General features: G+C 55.3%; 1 protein-coding gene across 1 annotated transcript; it reads left to right on the top strand.

The window, feature by feature from the left end:
* The first annotated feature begins 16,359 nt into the window (after positions 1-16,359).
* LOC112303827 (neuroendocrine secretory protein 55-like) lies at positions 16,360-17,472 on the top strand. Its single transcript, XM_024559377.3, has one exon. It carries the CDS (start codon positions 16,717-16,719, stop codon positions 17,470-17,472), a length of 756 nt encoding a protein of 251 aa, XP_024415145.2. The 5' UTR covers positions 16,360-16,716.
* The last annotated feature ends 295 nt before the right edge of the window (positions 17,473-17,767 follow it).

Here is a 17,767-nt window from a genome sequence, read left to right as displayed (position 1 = left end):
TCAGGCACCCAGAGAGGGCTGGCTCCAGTGAGGGCCTGGGGCGTCCGGGAGGCCTCTCTCTGGGCACCCACAGCAGGCGCTGTCCACCGCCCACCTGGCTGCCCCCACTGGCCAGCCATTTTCATTAGGGGACTGGAAAAGTGGCTTCAGGCACTGACCTCTCTCAAAGTTCACTTTCCTCACCTGTCAGGAAAGAAAAAAAACAAACCCTAAAACTCTGTAATACATCCAGGGGATAAGGATGGCTGCTCCCTTCAGGGTGCCGAGTGGGAGGGCAGTGCTGGGGGAGGCAGGGTCCCCACACACAGGGGTGTCCGCTGCAGCCTGCCCAGGAACAGTGGTCTTCCCCAGGTACAGCCCCTCCCACCCCCTAGGCCTCTCCCCTAGGCTGCCACGCCCTGAGGCCATGTGGGTGTGCTCCAGGCTGAGCCCCAAAGGGCTGAGGAAGATTCTGGAAGTGCCAGGGACCCTCTTCTATACTGTCAAGAAAAGAGACTTCAGAAAAAAGGTTCCTACCCAAGTGGACCAATGCAGAAGCAGACTCGAGCTACACCAGCTCAGACCTGTCCCATCACCTGAGCCCTCACAAGGCCATGGGACGTGCCGGGAGCCTCTGGAACACACCTCAGACACCCTCTTCGTCACCAGGCTCCTCTGGGCCAGCTGGCGTCCTGTGGCCGCTCCTGCCTCCGGCAGGGCCTCCCCTACACAGGCGCAGCAAGAATTCTAGGAAGCACAGGTAGCCCACAGCTCTCCGTGCCCCTGGCCCCTGGTGTCCTTTCTCCCTCGCCTCCTGCAGCCAGGCTGGTGTTGAGGGCCTGGAGCCCCCAGCCAGCCGGCTCCTCCCTGCAGGGCCTGTGCACAGCTTGCCACACAGGGCGCCTGACTCAGGCCCAGTGTCATCTTGGCCTTCCCTGGAGCCCCTCAGCTCCCTCGCAGGATTCAAGGCCAGTGGTCTGCAAGGTGGGTTCCGGAGCCCAGCCAACCCCTGAGTTCAAGTGCAGACTCTAACACTTCATCTGTGTGGCCTTGGACAAGTCCTTTGAGTTCTCCGTGCCTCGGTTTTCCTGTGAGATGAAATTTTAATGAATGGACATGTCCCCGGATGCCCAAGACCTGGCAGGCAGCACGAGACCCATTGGATGAAAAAGGGACAAACAAACGAGGAGGAGGCTCTCTGGGCCGAGACCGAGCTGGGAGCAGGTTGCGTGGAGACCGCCAACCCTGGCGTTTCTCCCACAAGAAACGTTTCTCCCCTCAAGAGGAGAGCTGCCCTCAGCCTTCATGCAGGTGCCCTGAGGCCCAGGTGGGTCCCCACAGACACAGTTTCTTCCAGAGGCCTAGACAGCGGGCAGAGGTTGGGCTGCAGGGACCGGAGGGAGCTTGAGGTCTGCCAGCCTCCAGCTGGCAGCCCTGAGAGCACCTGCAGCTCCCTCCACCCTCCCATCCCCACACTGAGTGCCACACCCGGGCCTCGGACCACCCTGGGCCCCGGGGCCGCCCTAGGTCCGGGCAGCCATGTCAACAGGCCCAAAGAGCCAAGATGTGGGTTGGTGTTGCTGCAGTAGCTGCCCCAACCCTGCTGTGTCTCTGTTGGGCCACTCAGGGGTGAAGGGAGGAAAGGGGCGACTGCACTAGCTCCTCGCCCAGCCCTCACCTCCTTGGGTCTTCACCTCCACTCCTCCAGGCCAGGCCCCCAATGCCCTGAACCCAAGGCCCAGGCCACCCAGACTAATGTCACTGCAAAGTCAAGGAGTCCTGGCCAGCACCTTGGTGCCAATTCTGGTGGCCCTTGTTCCTTCTGAGATAATAATAGCTCCACTTGACTGCAGGGGAGCAAGTGGAAATGCCTACAGAGGCCAGGCCCTGTTCGGGGCTGAGTGACAGGCCAGGTGGCCACTGGCCCCCATGGTGGTGGGTTTGTGGCTGGCCGACAGGGGGCAGTCACCCCTCAGCCGCCTGTGGACAGGCGGTCAGCAGGTCCCTGGTGTCTAGAGGTCCCCAGGGGCTGGGAGAAGTCCAATCTCCAAAGCTCTTGGTAAAATCTTCTAATAGCTAAGCATAGGGCATCATTTGTGATTCAGACTTCGTAACAAGTCCGGTGCTGCTGAAACACAAATGTCTCTGGGCAGGACCAGGCCTGGGGGGAGGGCTTCCGCCTCTGTCCCTCAGGGGCGGTTTTCAGATTAACGTTTGCTTTTTAACAGCAATGCTGCCATTCAGGGACTCCTTTCTGAGTGCCAGGGGCCACTTGTCTGGCTTACACCTCCAGGAGCCCTGGTCCTTTCCTTGTAACGGGGCAGATCAGTGAGTTGCCCCAGGGTGTGGTGTGGACAGTCGGCGCTGAGGGTGGTGCTCAGTTTAGGTTTGACACCAAAACCAGGGCCCTTAACCACTGGCTTTAGTGCCCAACCCGTTCCTCTGGGCTTGGGGGCTGGGCCCTGCCGACCTCTCCCCTCTCAGACCTGTCCCTGGTGCTGCCCCTCGCTCACAGCCCCTGCCCTCCTGTTTGCCCAGCACCGCCCGCTCACTCAGAAGAACCTCTACCACCCTTCACAGGCCTTACGTGCTGGGGCTTCTCCCAGGCGCCAACCCTCCCCAGCCCCCTGAGTGGGTCAGCACTGCCCCCCCACACCCTGCTGCTGGCTGAGCTGCCATCTGGCCTGTGACGTTCAAGTCTGCCTGTCCCCCCATGGCATGTAGAAGCCACCACCCCAGTGGTTGACAGAGCAGTGCCTCTGTCGTCCACACATGCCCACACTTCCAGTAAAAGCGTAAGCTGACCCTGAGAGCGGGGCCATCCCAGCCCTCCACCCCAACCGTGCCAGCCTTAATTTGGCTCCCTTGTCAAGCGTGTTGTCAGCTCAGGCCCATTCCTGACCCTACAAGGAGAAGGAAGACGTGAGCTATGGGGGGCTTGAGCGGCAGGGCAGGGTGCGGGCCACCTGTGTGCCGGGACGGGAGCACATGCCTGGAGCATGGTGTGATGTCTCCCACAGCTGTCCCTCTCTGCCCTGGCTTCCTGTGCTGTCGGGCCCCATGGCCCTGCTATTAATATAGCGCCAAGGGGCCCAGCAGCTGGCCATGGCAAAGCCTTTCCATATGGCCGGTGACAGCTGACATCGTACTGACTTGGGCTCTGTTTGCTTCAAATGTCTGCTCCTTTAGAAAGCACAGCTGAAATTTGCCTGGGCACTAAAAACGTGTCCACTCCAATTTGGGAATTGGGGATAACTCCCAACGGTCAGTTTGGGGGCCTCTAAAATGGGTGCGGCTTTGGGAGATCCCTGGGGCCCCCTGGGCCTGCAAGGCGGCCTCATGGGGGGAGAGGACACCCAACAGCGACGGAGGTTCTCAGAGGGGGCTGACATGGTGTCACTTCTGGAATTCACTTTCAAAGACACAGAGGAAAGGTTGGGGCTGTGGAGGGAATAAGACTGTCAGGAGCTGATGGCTCCGCAGCTGTGCTGGGGCCCCTGGGCCTCCTGGCCACTTCAGTGTGCATGGAAATTTCCATAACGACAAGTTCAAAAATACACGTGTGAAAAAAGTATTCCCCAAATGTTTGGAGAGGACCTAGTATGTGCTAGGAACCCTGCGGGTACTCCTCGGTGTGTATGATCTATACAGAAGGCGGCGAGGTAGGCCGCGGCCCGATGGGCTGGTCAGCAACAGCTTGGCCTGGGTTTGTTGTGGCTGTCCAAGGCCCTTGACCCACAGAGACAGTCTACACACATACTTGATCAGGGTGGAGGAGAAGACCCACCTCCTGCACCCACCCCCCAAAAAGAGGAAAGGCCTCAGCTGTAGGTGCGGGCTGCAAGATGTGCCGGCAGGAGGCAGAAGGTCCGAGTGCCTGCCCCTGCGGTTGGGGACACGGCTCTGAGGAGGCCAAGGGCCATGCGGTTGGTGCCCACTGGGAAGCCCGCTCCTGGGCTGCATCCACCAACAGAAACATGTGAAGGGACAGCACAGGTCACGGTGAAGGCAGATCAAGACAACGACATCTGTTGACTTATTATTAGAAGGCGAATGTCATGGAAAGAAAACATGCCCTGTGTAATTTAGTCCCGTTGAAATTCGAGAGGCTGTAGTCGGCTAGAGCCAGCACCGCCCTGCCACTCCTCAGCCTCGAGTGCCTTGCTGAGACAGTCATACCGACTCTGTCTGTCCCCTTCAATGGCAGGTGTCTGCTACAGGAGACAAGAGCCCACTGCACAACAGAGACCCCTGTCATAGCGTCCCCTGGGGGTCCAGGTGCTCTCCCCTCACCAGGGGCACAGACTAAGCCCCTGCCCTTCAGATGGGGAGAGGAAAATGCTAGACTAGATCCAGGCAGTGGCCAAGGTGATTCCCAGGGGACAAGGGCCAACACCACCCATGCAAAGAGCTACGTAGCCATCTTCACGTGTATTTAAACATGCTCAGCCAGAGGCCAAGTGATGCTGGCGAAGCTGTCCTTTAAAACTAGACTTATGGTGAGAAAGCAAGCCAAGTCGATTTTTTACTTTCCTTTTTGATTGAATTTATTGGGGTGACATTGGTTCATAAAATTATATACGTTTCAGGTGTACAGTTCTGCAATACTTCATCTGTATATTGTATTGTGTGCTCACCACCCCAAGTCAAGTCTCCTTCCATCACCATTTATCCCCCTTTCCCCTCTTCTACCCCCCCTTTCCTCCCTAGCAGTCACCATACTGTTGTCTGTGTCTGGTTTTTTTCTGTGTTCAATCCCCTTTTTCACCCAGCCTTCCAACCCTGCCGACAGCTGTCTGTCTGTTCTCTGTGTCTATGAGTCTGCTTCTATTTGGTTTGTTAACTTACTTTGTTCATTAGATTCCACATATAAGTGAAATCGTATGGTACTTCTTTCTCTGACTAGCTTCTAATCACCTCTGGGTCCATCCATGCTGCGGCAAAGGGTGAGCTTTCCTTCCTTTTTTCTGGCCGAGTATTATTTCCTTGTGTAAATAAATGTACCACAGCTGTTTTATCCACTCATGTACCGATGGGCACTTGGGATGCTTCCCAGTCTTGGTGATTGTAAATAACGCTGCAATGGACATAGGGGTGCACATATTCTTTTGAATCAGTGTTTCAGATTTCTTTGGATATGTTCTCAGAAGTGGAATTGCCGGGCCATAACACAACAAGCTGATTTAAAGAAAACTGTTAAGTGTAGTTCCAGTACGGGGACATGGCAAAAACTGTGGAGGGGGTGTGGGGGGGGTCACTGAAGCCTGAGCAAAGATGGTGCCAGTGTTTCTACGGGACTGTAAAATGCTTCTAATTTCTAAAGTATCTTTTGAGCCCAGAGTTTTGACTACATTGTCTGCCTACAAATGACTCTCCTACCCCCAAGCCAGCCTCCCTGACCCGAACAGCAACGGGATGGCGAGGGCTCGGCAGCTGCGCTGTGCTATACTCCGTGGGAGGAGCAGGCTGGGAGGGACCTCAGCCAAGGTCTCTGAGCAGGCTCGGCTTGCCTTCTCTTCCAGTTCCCACACTAGTTCCAGAAAGGGAACTGTGCCCCAGGGCACAGCCTGAGGAGAGCCCCTCTCGCCCCACAGGGGTCTGCTGGGAACCAGGGGGAGACAAGTCATTCTTACAGCTGCTCTAAAGACACGAGTAACACTGTACCCTTTCGTGTACTTCATTTATTGTTCAAGTGCTGCGACCGTGTTATTAATGGTGGCATCTTCATGAAGCAAACCGCCCCCCCAGCCCCGGTACCAGGAAGTCCTGTCCTCACTGCCGCATCTCCCCCAGCCAGCACTGCCTTTCACGCTCAAGAACGTCCTGCGCGGGCAACCACATGAACTGTGGCCCTCATTTGACACCATGACTAGTCTGCGCTGCAGCGAGTAGGGCAGGGAGCAGATGGGGAGGACAGGGACCTCGGTTTCAAAGGCAGGGGAGCATTCCTTACATTGTAGCCATTCCCCACTTAAACGGTCTAGACTTGGGATCAGAAGGGGTCTCCCCTTCAGGTTCAGCCAGCCCAGTGAGGGTGGTGTGACCCCCATCGGGAGGGCTGGAAGGAACTGGACCAACCCCAGGCACGCAGCCTCTCTTTCCTGCTGTCTTCAAAGAGGTTTTCCCCGCATTTCTCCCGGTGGCATGTCTCCAAAATGGGTTTCTGTGGGACACGGAATGGGTTTCCCCACAGGAACACGACGCCAGCCCCGTTCCCCACTCAGGTGCCTGGGCTCCCTGGCAGAGCTGGCACTCTCTAGAGGAACAGCAGGTGGCGGGAGGGGACAGACTCTCCTGCAATGCCGGTGGAGACAGGCTGGTGGAGACAGGCCAGCAAAGACAGGCCAGCAGCCTTGTGTGGGAAGGGCAACAGAGCCAAAGCCCCACGGCAGCCGGCGACCTAGCATTTGCACTGCCTGAGGTTGGCCCCTGAGGACCCCTGTCAGCGCATCAGAGGGACATGGCAGGACAGGGGCAGAGGTGCTGTTTCTAAGGGACCAGTGCCCACAGGGAAGGGACTGCCAACGGCCTTCTCTTTGGACCGTAGGTGACGGGGTGACTACTCAGAAGAATAAGATCTCACATGAGCCAGCGCAGCAGGGCCTCTGAGAGATGCCGGCCAAGTGACAGACTGCAAAGTGACACAGACACTACCTTTTTTTTTTTTTTTAAGGTATTTTTGTGGAAACCAGTCACTGTGTGCAGTTGGTAGCTTCGGGAGGACTTGGGTGGCTGGGGGGCTGGGAATGGAGACGGGCTGGTGGAGGCCGTTAAAGCAGACTTCAGCCCTAGCTCCAGTTAGCTGCCCTCTAGATGCTTCTGCTGCATCTAGAACACGTGCCCCTGAATGTTGAACTGTTTTAGTGGCTGGGAGAACCAGCTGCCGCGTCACAGGACACACAGAGCAGACGCCGTGACGAAGGGTCAGGAGAAACATCAGCTCCGCCTTCTTATACTTCCCCCCACATAGTAAAACCTGGTGCTTCGGGAGCTGGCTGGACTGTTGAATAACCAGAAGAAAAAGAGTGTCACCCAATGGTCCTAGCCCTAACCTTGCCTGGCCCTAGCCACTGCCCTGTCGCCCCTGCCAGACTCGGTTGTGAAGGGCGCAGTAGGGTTCTATTTCCCGCTTCCAAACCCCTCCTGGCCAGGCAGGCCCTGCTCGCTCTTCACTGAGGAGCTGGCAGAATGTGAGTTCTGAGTGATCAAGAAAAGAATGTGAAGATGTGAACGGTCCATTTGGATGCTGACAGAAACAGATCTATCGGGGGGCTGACATCTGAGCCCTTGTCTCGTGTCCCCTCTCTACATGAAGAGTCTCCCTCAGCGCACTGTAAAAAGGGACTGAGGTAGGACTCTGGACATTTCTGTCCAAGAGATGGTTTTGCTACTAACTAGCAGGTCCCAACCCCTCTCTAAGCTTGTTTCCCCACCTGTACAATGAAAGAGCTAAGACTCCATCTCCCAAGTCCCTTCCAGATCTGGAACAACTTCTACCCACATGACTTCAGTTGGAACTTACTGTGGGGCACCCCGTCTGTGCCCTCCTGCTTCCACTACAGCCCCCTGCTGACCTCGAGACCCACCTCTTTCTGCCTATTGGCTTCTCCTCGCGTGTGATTCACAGGCACTTAAAACTCAAAGACAGGACTCATGGCCTGGCTGGTGTGGCTCAGTGGACTGAGCACAGGCCTGCAAACCAAAGGGTCGCTGGTTCAATTCCCAGTCAGGGCACATGCCCGGATGCAGGCCAGGTCCCCAGTAAGGGGTGTGCAAGACGCAACTACACATTAATGTTTCTCTCCCTCTCTTCCCTTCTCTCTAAAAATAAATAAATAAATCAAATCTTTAAAAAAAAGAAAAAGACAGGACTCATAGTTGCCTCTCACCCCACCTCAGGCCTCCTTTCACCCTTGTCCAGCTCAGTGAAAGGTATTGGGTATCATCCTTCACACGGCCAATTCCCCACATCCGTCTCTCACCAAACCTTGTTGGGTAACCTCCTAAATAATCCTCAAGGCCAATCTTGCCACCACCATTTTTATATATTTCTAGAACCATCCCCTCCCTAGACCCAGCTAGCATCACCTCTAGCTTTGCTTCCAGTTCCCTTTTCCTACCCTGTGGCCAAAGAGGTCCTGAAGCAGACAACTTGATTACAGCACCTCCCAGCCCTCTGGACAAGGGTTCTGCATTGTTCCAAGGGTGTTGAAAACACCAGACTGCATTTTGTCCCTCCTACATCACCACCACCACCACCACCACCTCCACCACCACTATCACCACCATCACCTCCACCTCCACCACCTCCATCACCTCCACCACCTCCATCACCTCCACCTCCACCACCACCACCTCCACCACCACCACCACCACCACCTCCACCACCACCTCCACCACCACCACCACCACCGTCACCACCACTATCACCACCATCACCACCACCTCCACCACCATCACCACCTCCATCACCACCACCACCTCCACCACCACCACCACCACCACCACCATCATCACCACCACCAATACCATCACCACCACTTCTACCACAGTCATCAGTGACAACTGCAATGACAATTGAGTGAACGGTTCTGTGTTTGCTTGCTATTGGCCATTGCTAGATACTTTCTATTTCTTTGCTTTTGTGATCATCTCAACCCTGGAAGGCAGGTTCTATTGGACCCAAGAAGGACCTCATTTTGCCACCCAGGAGAGAGAAACCCAGACAGGTGACCCCAGTGGTCAGCTCTGGAGCAGGAAGAGGCAAGACACATGTCCAGGCCCGGCTGGTCCCAAATCTCGCCCTACAACTCTCACCCCCACCGTGCTCTTGAGTCCCTCTTGCAGGGCACCATCTTGCTGCTGTTGCTGTTCAAACACCCACCTAAACACTGTCAGAAGATGTTAGAAGAAATCCCTTTTAAAAAAGAAACCCAGCGAGGGAGCCCTCCCTTCCTCTCGTGTGTCAACAGCGAAGGCACAAGTCTCCCCGCACACACGCGCAGAGTGCAGGGCAAGGCCCGAGGAACGGCGTAGAGACTGGAAAAAGAGGAAAGAAGAAATAAAAACTACATGATGCAACTAACTAGAATGCAAAAGAATGAAAGAATAAACCAAAGATGATTAAAAAATACAAAACCAAAGCCCTGAATTACTTACCAAACGTCACACAAGCACTGAGTCCGAGCGGCACCAGGGGGCAGTTCCAGATTTTGAGCTGGGGGCGCTACAACTCCAAAAGAAACCTCGGATGTGGCCTGGGGCTGGGACTGGTTTGTTCTTCTAATGTGCTAAGTCAAGTCTTTTTAAAAACCAAATTAGAACAAATTTTTTAAAACTCTTTATAAAACCCTGTAAAATCTTAAAACAAAAACCCAAATTACTATTGCCATTCAAAAATAAATGACACTGAAATACTAAAAGGTAAGAAGCTTTGACCCTCCCCAGAATAAATGCAGCCTGGGGGGGAACCGCTTTATTCTTTTCCCTTCACCTGGCTAGGCCTTCAGCCCCACCCGCTTAGGCCGGCTCTCTCCCTGGGGCAGGAATCCCTTCTATGAAATCCTCCAGCAGGTGACTGCTGAGCAGGCCTCTGGTCGCCTCATAAACCAACCAATTCTAAAAGTAGCAGAATATGAGAAGAATACACAAAAATCAATACCATTCCTATAAACACATAACAAATAGCCTGAAAATATAATGAAAACAGCCGGTTCACAACAGCAACAGAAGTATCAAATACTCAGGAAATAGGATACATAGTCACACATCAAACCCCGGATATGGTATATTAGAATCACATAACAAAAAACCCAGATCCTTAATGGGAGGAATAGAAACTCAAATAAATGAAGAGAGAGCTCATACTTCTGGCCTAAGGCTAAATGCAGAAAAGATGACAATACTTCCCAAATTAATTTACAGACTGAATGCAATTCCAGTCAAAATATCAACCAGGCCACTATAGAACTTGATAAAAATACAGTGGTTCTTCAGTCCTACAGGAAAGTGGTGGGGCAGCACTGTCGGGTAGCTGAGATAGAATGCAGTAGAAGCACTTGCCCCACAGATGTCAGAATAAGGTCCGAAATGATGGCCATCAGGCTGGAAGCCTCTGGCGATAAAACCCCACCTGGGAAAGACGGCACAACCTTAGGGCCGGGCCGGGGAGGACTCAGTAGCCCAAGCAGAACCGCACACAGCCCACAGTGCGGGAGGCCGAGGGCAGGGAGAGGCTTGCCAAGACCCTCCTCTCCCGAGTGCGGACAGGGAGTTTTTGGCTTGTTTTTAAAAGTGAATACAGCAACATGAGAATATTTCAAAGTGACAGAGATGAAGATTTCCTGACAGTCTCAAGAAAAATCCCAAGTTTGTGGTTGCTACATATGTCTTAGGGTCATCTCAAGCCCTGCTCTGAGGGTGCTTTAGTCAAACGCACCTTTGGAGGTGATTAGATTCCTCTCATTCTCTGTGAGCGTGTGTGTTGGGTGGGGGGGTATGGGAGGCAGTCTCCTGTTGGGGCTCCCCTGCCAGACCCCTGACTCCCTAACTACCTGAATTGTCCTCAAGGGTAATTATGATTTGGAAAAACTACGGGCTTCTCCCTCCTGAGTGAGGAGCTGGGAGGCAGCAATGGCTGTTTTATGACAGAATTTCTAGACCAGCAAAGGGGAAACTCCCAATACACATTGATTTTTAGCCACAACAACGGATGGAGGAGGGAACGTCCAGAAGCCATCGCCAGCCTATGAATTTTAATTTCTGGTCTCGAGAAGACCTGTTCTTCATTCTCTAGTCTCGTGACGTTTTCCTTGGCGTGTGCGTTGCATGTCTCTCCATGGGCCCTACTGGGATCTGCATTTATCTCGGCACTGCAGGTGACCTTGTTGACTATCTGGGCCAATATCTCAGGAGCCTCATGAGCCTGGGAAGAAGGGTGGGAAGAAAGGACGGAAGGGACACCAAGCGCCGGCACCTAGGAAGCAGAGGAGGCTCAGTCTGCATGCACCTGTGATGGGCTGCGGATCATAAACTGATCCAGGTCGACACCCACACACCTGTCTGGTTGCCAGGGTCCTGCAACCTGAGGGAGCCACACACCCTAACACCAACTGCCTTCTGGAAAAACAAAGCAAGAGCAAAACAGAAACAAATGCCTTAGAATTCTTTTTAACTCGAAGCAGCTCTGCAGTGAATGGAGCCGACTCCCCAGGTTACCAGGATGGACCGATTACAGAGCCCAGAGTCATCTGCCTGCAGGTAATTGCCTCGATCCCCCACTTCACTCCGCACACACAGAAACAGCCCCGCTCTCCCGAAGCCTCACTGACTAGACATGTAAAATTGGTCTAATCATCTTCTGAAGAGCTGCAGCAGAAAGGCTTTCTGTGTGCGTGTGTCTGAACCACGACACCACTAGACTTGCTCCCCCGCTCTCGGCCCGCGGCTCTCTCCCCCACTGAGTCTGCAGGGTGAGTCAGAGCCTCTGCAGATGAGAGAAAAACAACTTTGAGGCCCTCTGTCAGTGCCAGTGGCTGGAGGGGCAGGTGGGATGATTGGGAGAGCTGGACAAAAGCTACCACCGTGAGCCGGGGGACTAAGGGCTGAGTCACCCATGGCCATCAGCGCTGTTTTTCCCCACAGCCCCCAGCTGCAGGAAGAGGCGGATGTGCAGAGCAGAGGGGGCATCTAAGACAAGAGTCACCTGGGCTGCAGGCATCTTTGGACACTGACCTCTCGGCAGGCCAGGGGCATGAGCCGGACAAGCTTGTACGGCGGGGTAGGCAGCCAGACAGAGCCCTGTCCTGACTTCTGGATGGGAGGCAGTCAGGCAAGAGGTGGGAGCACAGAGGGTAAACCAGGAGCCACGTGAACGCTGAGTGCTGGAGCTGAAACAGAGAGTAGGCCCCAGAGGCCCGCTGGAAGCATCCAGAAGCCTCCTGTTGGATCAGAAGCCAAGAAATTGCTGGCCCTGTAGCAGCAGGAGGGAGGGACAGACCACGGGAGAACCTCCCTGGAGCCCAAGGGGAAGGGGAGACAAGGCCACTCCAGCTCTGCACGGAGGAATCTGCTCATCGGTGACCCTGTCTCCCTTTCAAAGGGAGGGGCACAGAGCCCTGTCGTCCCCAAAATGGCCTAGACAGAACCTCGTCATGTCACAAAGATTATTTGCCCCAGTTTGTTTTTAGCTGTAGATGACATTCCCCCCAAACCACAAGATTAGGAGCTCAGGACAGTCGCCACTCCCGCTGGTGAGAGCCCACTGCTCTGGGTCCCAGTCACAGCAAAGGAACGTCGGAGAAACACCCTGACCCCTGACCGTTTCTGCACAGCACCCAGCCCTGTGGGATGGGTGGGAGGCGGGGCCTTTCCAGTGACGGACCCAGTCAGGGGTGGGGAACACCTCCAGCCCCCCAGTTCATTCCTACCCACAGGAAAGTTCGACAACTCTTCATTTCCACAAGCAGCCCTTTCCAAGAACTGTCTGAAAACCAGGCTCAAGAGCGACCGTGGCCACTCGCCTGGCGGCACAAAACCAATCTCTGACCCTGCGTCTCCTCTCAGAAATGGGCAATGTCTGTGGGACCTGTGACAAGAGCCTGGCCAGCCTTTGAGAACTCATGGGGTCTGTCTTCCCCAGAGTGACCAGCATAGAGCTCTGCACCCAGAGGCCCACGGGGGACGGGGGAAGGGACGCAACCCTCCCAGGGACTTGAAAAAGGAAATCTCCGGGTAGAAACCCACCAGCCAACCTCTGCCTCTGGCTGTAACTGCCAGTGCCGCTCCCCCCCAGGTTTTTGTGTCTGGTGTGGATGTGCTTATTCTCTAACACCTGTTGGCAACCCACTTCTGACTATTCAGGGCCATTTCACACTGACACGCACGCTGTGCTGCTGGACGGCAGGTGTCTGCTCTCCGTGACCGCCACCTCCTCATAATGCTTGGATAGGGTCCTGGTCACAGAAGAGACCCAATGCACAATTGCGAAATAGCCAATTTCATTTTTAATTTCCAACACTGCTCCAGGAGGGGAGGCAAAGAGGACCAATATAATGAACAGACAGACTTGACTCATTTCTTTGCTTTAACAAGTAAGTTTTGGCTCATAGGGCCTCCGAGCCCTATCCTGGTTACAGAAGTTCCACAGCACACACCTGTTTGCTCATGTCCTGAAATGCCACCCAGACATTCCTTCCTGTCACTGAGCCACTGCACTTTCCAATGCTTCTAAAATAGAAGCAGAGTCGGAGGAGCCCCCAGCCCATCCCAGGGCCTCCATGTGCCTTTCATGGAATCCGAACCCGCACTGCACCCAGCTCCCCCCTCCCTGGCCCGTGAGTCCCATGGAAAATATCTCCAATATGTGGTCATCTGTCCTTTGATTGAAGACCGCTTCTGACAAAGAGCCAACCACCCCTGACAGGCGTTCCATTTCAGAGCCCTAATTGTTAGAATAGTCTTCCTTGGGCTGAGCTGAAATCTGCCTGCTGTAACCAACACCCATCAGTTCTAATTTTGCCTCTGGAGTCACACAAAATACATCTTAATGCCTCTTCCACAGGACAATCCTCGAAGGGGCTGAAGACAACATTCCTCAAATTCTTCCAAATACTCGCCTTAGTGTCCAACCCAGTAACGATGGGAAACTGCGTTCCTGCCCAACAGGTTTGGGGCCCCTCCCAGCACAGCCCCGCAGGCAGTGTATGTCCGCACTTTATTTACTGGCAGACAGACACGGCCCCTCGGCCCCTCGTTCCTCAGCTGCTAACAACCCGAGGTCGTTCGTCACCCGCTTGCTCCTTTTTGAAATTCACTCTGCAGCAAGCACTTTTTAAAGTCACGCACGTAATGCATTTTAAAGAGCATTTCTTCACAGATCCATTTGCTCGAGCTCGGTGCACAGCGCCAGACGGCACCGTTTCAGCCAGTCCTCCCGCTCCTTCTGGAGCCCTGGCGGACGGATGCCAGGCATATCCGCAAGTGCGAGACTGGGGCTCGGCAATGCAGCATCTTGTTCAATGTCCAGTTGCTGGTTAAAACCCATCTTCCAAAGAACGTGCATTACTAATGCAGAATCGAGTCCAGAGCTACATGTTATGTAACGCACCTTTCTGAATAATGCAGGCCATCTCAGTGTACGTGCGAGCGTGGACCAGCTCTGAGCTGCCACCTCCGTGACCGGCATGCAGCACTCCTGACACGCTGAGTGCCTCCTCGTGGGCACTGTGGAAGTGTTGCCCACCATGGTGCAGACAGCTGGCACTCACCCCCACGCCAGGGGCACTCGCCAGCAGCCACGTGTTCCTGAAACCCCCTGAACTGTGAGTTTGTGTTCTGTGTGCTCTCAGTGGGCTGTGCTCTGAAAAAAATTAAGCAGATGGGTCCTCCTGGGCAGAACCTTTAAAATGTTCCCCTTGCGGCAGAGACGAGGATTTGAGATGTCCAGTGTCCCCAAATCACAGCCACACGATGACTGGAGCCATCCAGGCACCTGTGACAATAAAACAAACCCTTTCAGTTTCTCTGGAAAGTGCTGGAACAGAGCACAACTGGTATGCAGACAGTAGCTTTTTATGGGGTTTGCCAAATGAACCCCACTTTATTAGACCATTCAGCACTTTGACGCTCCACACGAGATGGAAGGACACCACACGGAAGATAGACACAGTCAAGGAGCTGGTCAGGAACGTTCAAGACGAGGAATAAAACCTCGACACATCCAAAGTTGCCGCCAGACTTACCAAGCTTGGAAGTCCAAGTGTGCTGGTCTGAAAGCAGCCTGGTGTTTAGGCACGAGGGTGGACCGCACCTCACTGACCACAACCGGGGGGAGGGGGCTCCTCAGCCACTGGGAAGGAGTGCCAGGAGGGTCACCAGTGGGCCACAAGGGAAAGCAGGTTGCTAGCAGGTTGTGCCTCTTCACGTTTCCCTGTGTGGACTCAAAGACACCAAAACTATGTGTCCCGAGTGCAGCAGCCTCATCAACACGGCCGTGGACTCTAGGAAGTGGTTTTGCCCTGAGTTCCACCGCCTTTGGTATTGCCACTATGGCAAAGGGGTGCTCCCTATTTTGAGAGGGAGGCAGGCACAACCCCAGAGGTGCAGAGGTCACAGAGGGAACGCCAGAGCTTCCAAAGAACCATGCTTTCCTGCGCCAGGGCCACTCTAGGGCTCCCCTCGAGGACATGGAGCTCACTTGATTGTCTGGGGCTGAAAAAGAGCCATGTGAACTTCCTCCAACCTTTTAGCCCTTGGTGTTCAACACCGTGCTCCGGGGTGTTGAGCTGTCCCCTAAGCCGAATGTTCTAGGTGATCCTGTCGCTTTCTCAGGCAGAACTCAAGCTGGAATACACAGTGTTGGTGGGTAAGGAGGGGTCTGGGTGCTCTGATTCACCGAAGACTAACCCTAAACATCCTTTCCTTAACCTGACATTTTCCCCCTTTTTCTTTAGTTCTACCTGCAGCACTTCAAGCAGAGCTTGGCACTCAATAAGTATTTGTTGAATGAATGAATGTTGTTGAAAACCTGTGAGAGAGCTTTAAGGGGTACCCAGAGAGGTTTGCTTGCTAGCTGACCCCCGAAAAACCCCCTGCCCCTCCCCACGCACGTGCCCCTGGGTGGGGGAGGTGGTGTTGGTTGTCCCTACAGCCTATCAGTACAGGAAAGGCTGCGTTGAAGCCACGCCTCCAGCACCTGTTCTCAGCTGGAGCTCAGGGCGGTCCACCCGTGGGCTGGCAGGCTTGCTAGCTGGTCTGTGGGGACCCTTCCTAGGGAAGATGCTTATTTGTCCATGAGGTAATTAGCAGGTTGAGACTGCGTGGGGGGTGTGAATTTTTTGGAAACTTCTCAAATTATAGTCACTGTAACAGATCTGCCAAAGGTGGTTTCATGATTAATGACGGCCTGAGGTTACCATCCTCAAACTATTAAGCCCTCGGAAAATGCCCAGGGCTGGATCCTTAATACTCAGGTAGGGACCCTCATTTCCCTTGAATGTCTGCAGTTCTATTTGGTCTGAGTTGCTCCGGGCTCTGTTCATTTTAAGGATAACACACTGGAGAAGTCGGGGGGGTGGGGGTGGGGCATGGACCCCATGGAGCACCCATGCCAAGCCCAGCTGCCCAAGAACTCTAACCTGTGGCTCACTCCCTTACTCCTTGGCATCGGCCAGGCCCCCCGCCCCTCGCTTAGCCAAAATCCTTTCAAACAAGGTTCCCTCCTGCCACCTGCCGGCCCACTAGGGTCTGCGCCACGGGCTCGCCGCTACCGCCGCGCAGCTCTCTGGGAGGCGCCCCCGCCTCCTTACTGCACATGCCCGGCAGAAGTCCTGGCGCGCAACTTTGCAGAACCTCTCCCCGTCTCCCCTCGCCTCAGTCTCCTCTCTCCTCTCCAAGGCGAGAGGACCAGCGGAGGCACCTCTCCCCCGAGTCTTAGACTGCGCAGTCTGAGACTTCGAGAGAGGAGCCAGCGAGGAGGTAGACTTTTCCTCCCCTTTCCCCATCCCTTCTTTCTGCTCAGAGAGGCAAGCAGAGGCGCAGAGCTTTAGAAAGTTGAGTGGTCAGAAAGGTAGGTTCTTTCCTTTTTGCCTTTCCACCGAGGTGGGGCTGGGACCTCCGGACCCAGCTTCTCACCTCGTAAGGTGCACCTTTTTCGGCTCTAGCAGCCCATGCGCACCGGAGCCGCTCTCTGCAGAGCCAGAGGGCAGCGGGTCGGCCTCTCGGTGTGCGCCTAGGAGAATGGATCGCAGGTCCCGGGCTCATCTGTGGCGCCGAGCTCGCCACAATTACAACGATCTGTGCCCATCCATTGGCCGCCGGGCTGCCACCGCGCTCCTCTGGCTCTCCTGCTCCATCGCGCTCCTCCGCGCCCTTGCCACCTCCAACACCCGCGCCCAGCAGCGCGCGGCTGCCCAGCAGCGCCGGAGCTTTCTTAACGCCCACCACCGCTCCGCCGCCCAGGTGTTCCCCGTGCCCCCCGAGTCCGACACCGAGCACGAGGCGGCAGACCAAGACCCGTCCCTCCCCGAGTGCCCAGATTACGAGGCAGACTTCGACTACGTGTCCGAGTCTGAGTCCGACACTGTGTCCGAGGTCGACTTCGACACCGAGATTGAGGTCGACTTCGACACCGAGACCGAGACCGCCCCCACCACCGAGCCCGAAACCGAGCCTGAGGACGAGCGCGGCCCCGCGGCGCCCAGGCGGAGCACCTTTGGCCAATCTCTCACTGAGCGTCTCCAAGCTCTGAGGCTGCGGAGCCCCGACGCCTCCCCGAGTCGTGCGCAGTCCAGCACTCGGGAGCCCGGGAGCCCCAGAGAGCCGGAGGAGCCCCAGCCCGAAGACAAGGATCTGAGGAGCCCCAAAGAGTCCGTGGGGCCAAAAAAGGAGAAGCAGCAGAAGCAGCGCGGCTGCAAGACCAAGGAGCCCACCCGCCGAGACCCATCCCGGGAGTCCCCTTCCAAGAGGGGACCCATCCCCATCCGGCGCCACTGATGGAGGACTCAGTCCAGATTCTCCTTGTTTTCTTTGATTCAGGTGAGTTGCCCACCGCGAAACTGGGGAGGCTGGGGTCGGTGTGGGAGCTGCGGGAGGAAGGGAAGGAGGAAGAAACGCAGGTCAGGAGGAAGGTGGGAAGAGAGTGGGTATAGGTAGCCATCCCGGGAAGTGAGGGGCCAGGGCGAGCCCGGAAGGGCTCCCCAAATCTCCCCAGTGCGCCAGAGGGCGGCCAGGTGGCCAAAGGCTTGTTGGACGGCGGAGGGCTCCTCGCACCCCGTTGGAGACATCCTGA

Source organism: Desmodus rotundus, chromosome 6, assembly GCF_022682495.2.
Source record: "Desmodus rotundus isolate HL8 chromosome 6, HLdesRot8A.1, whole genome shotgun sequence".
NCBI lineage: Eukaryota > Metazoa > Chordata > Mammalia > Chiroptera > Phyllostomidae > Desmodus > Desmodus rotundus.
Note: the sequence above shows the minus strand (reverse complement) of the source record. Positions and strands in the feature narration are given on the sequence as shown.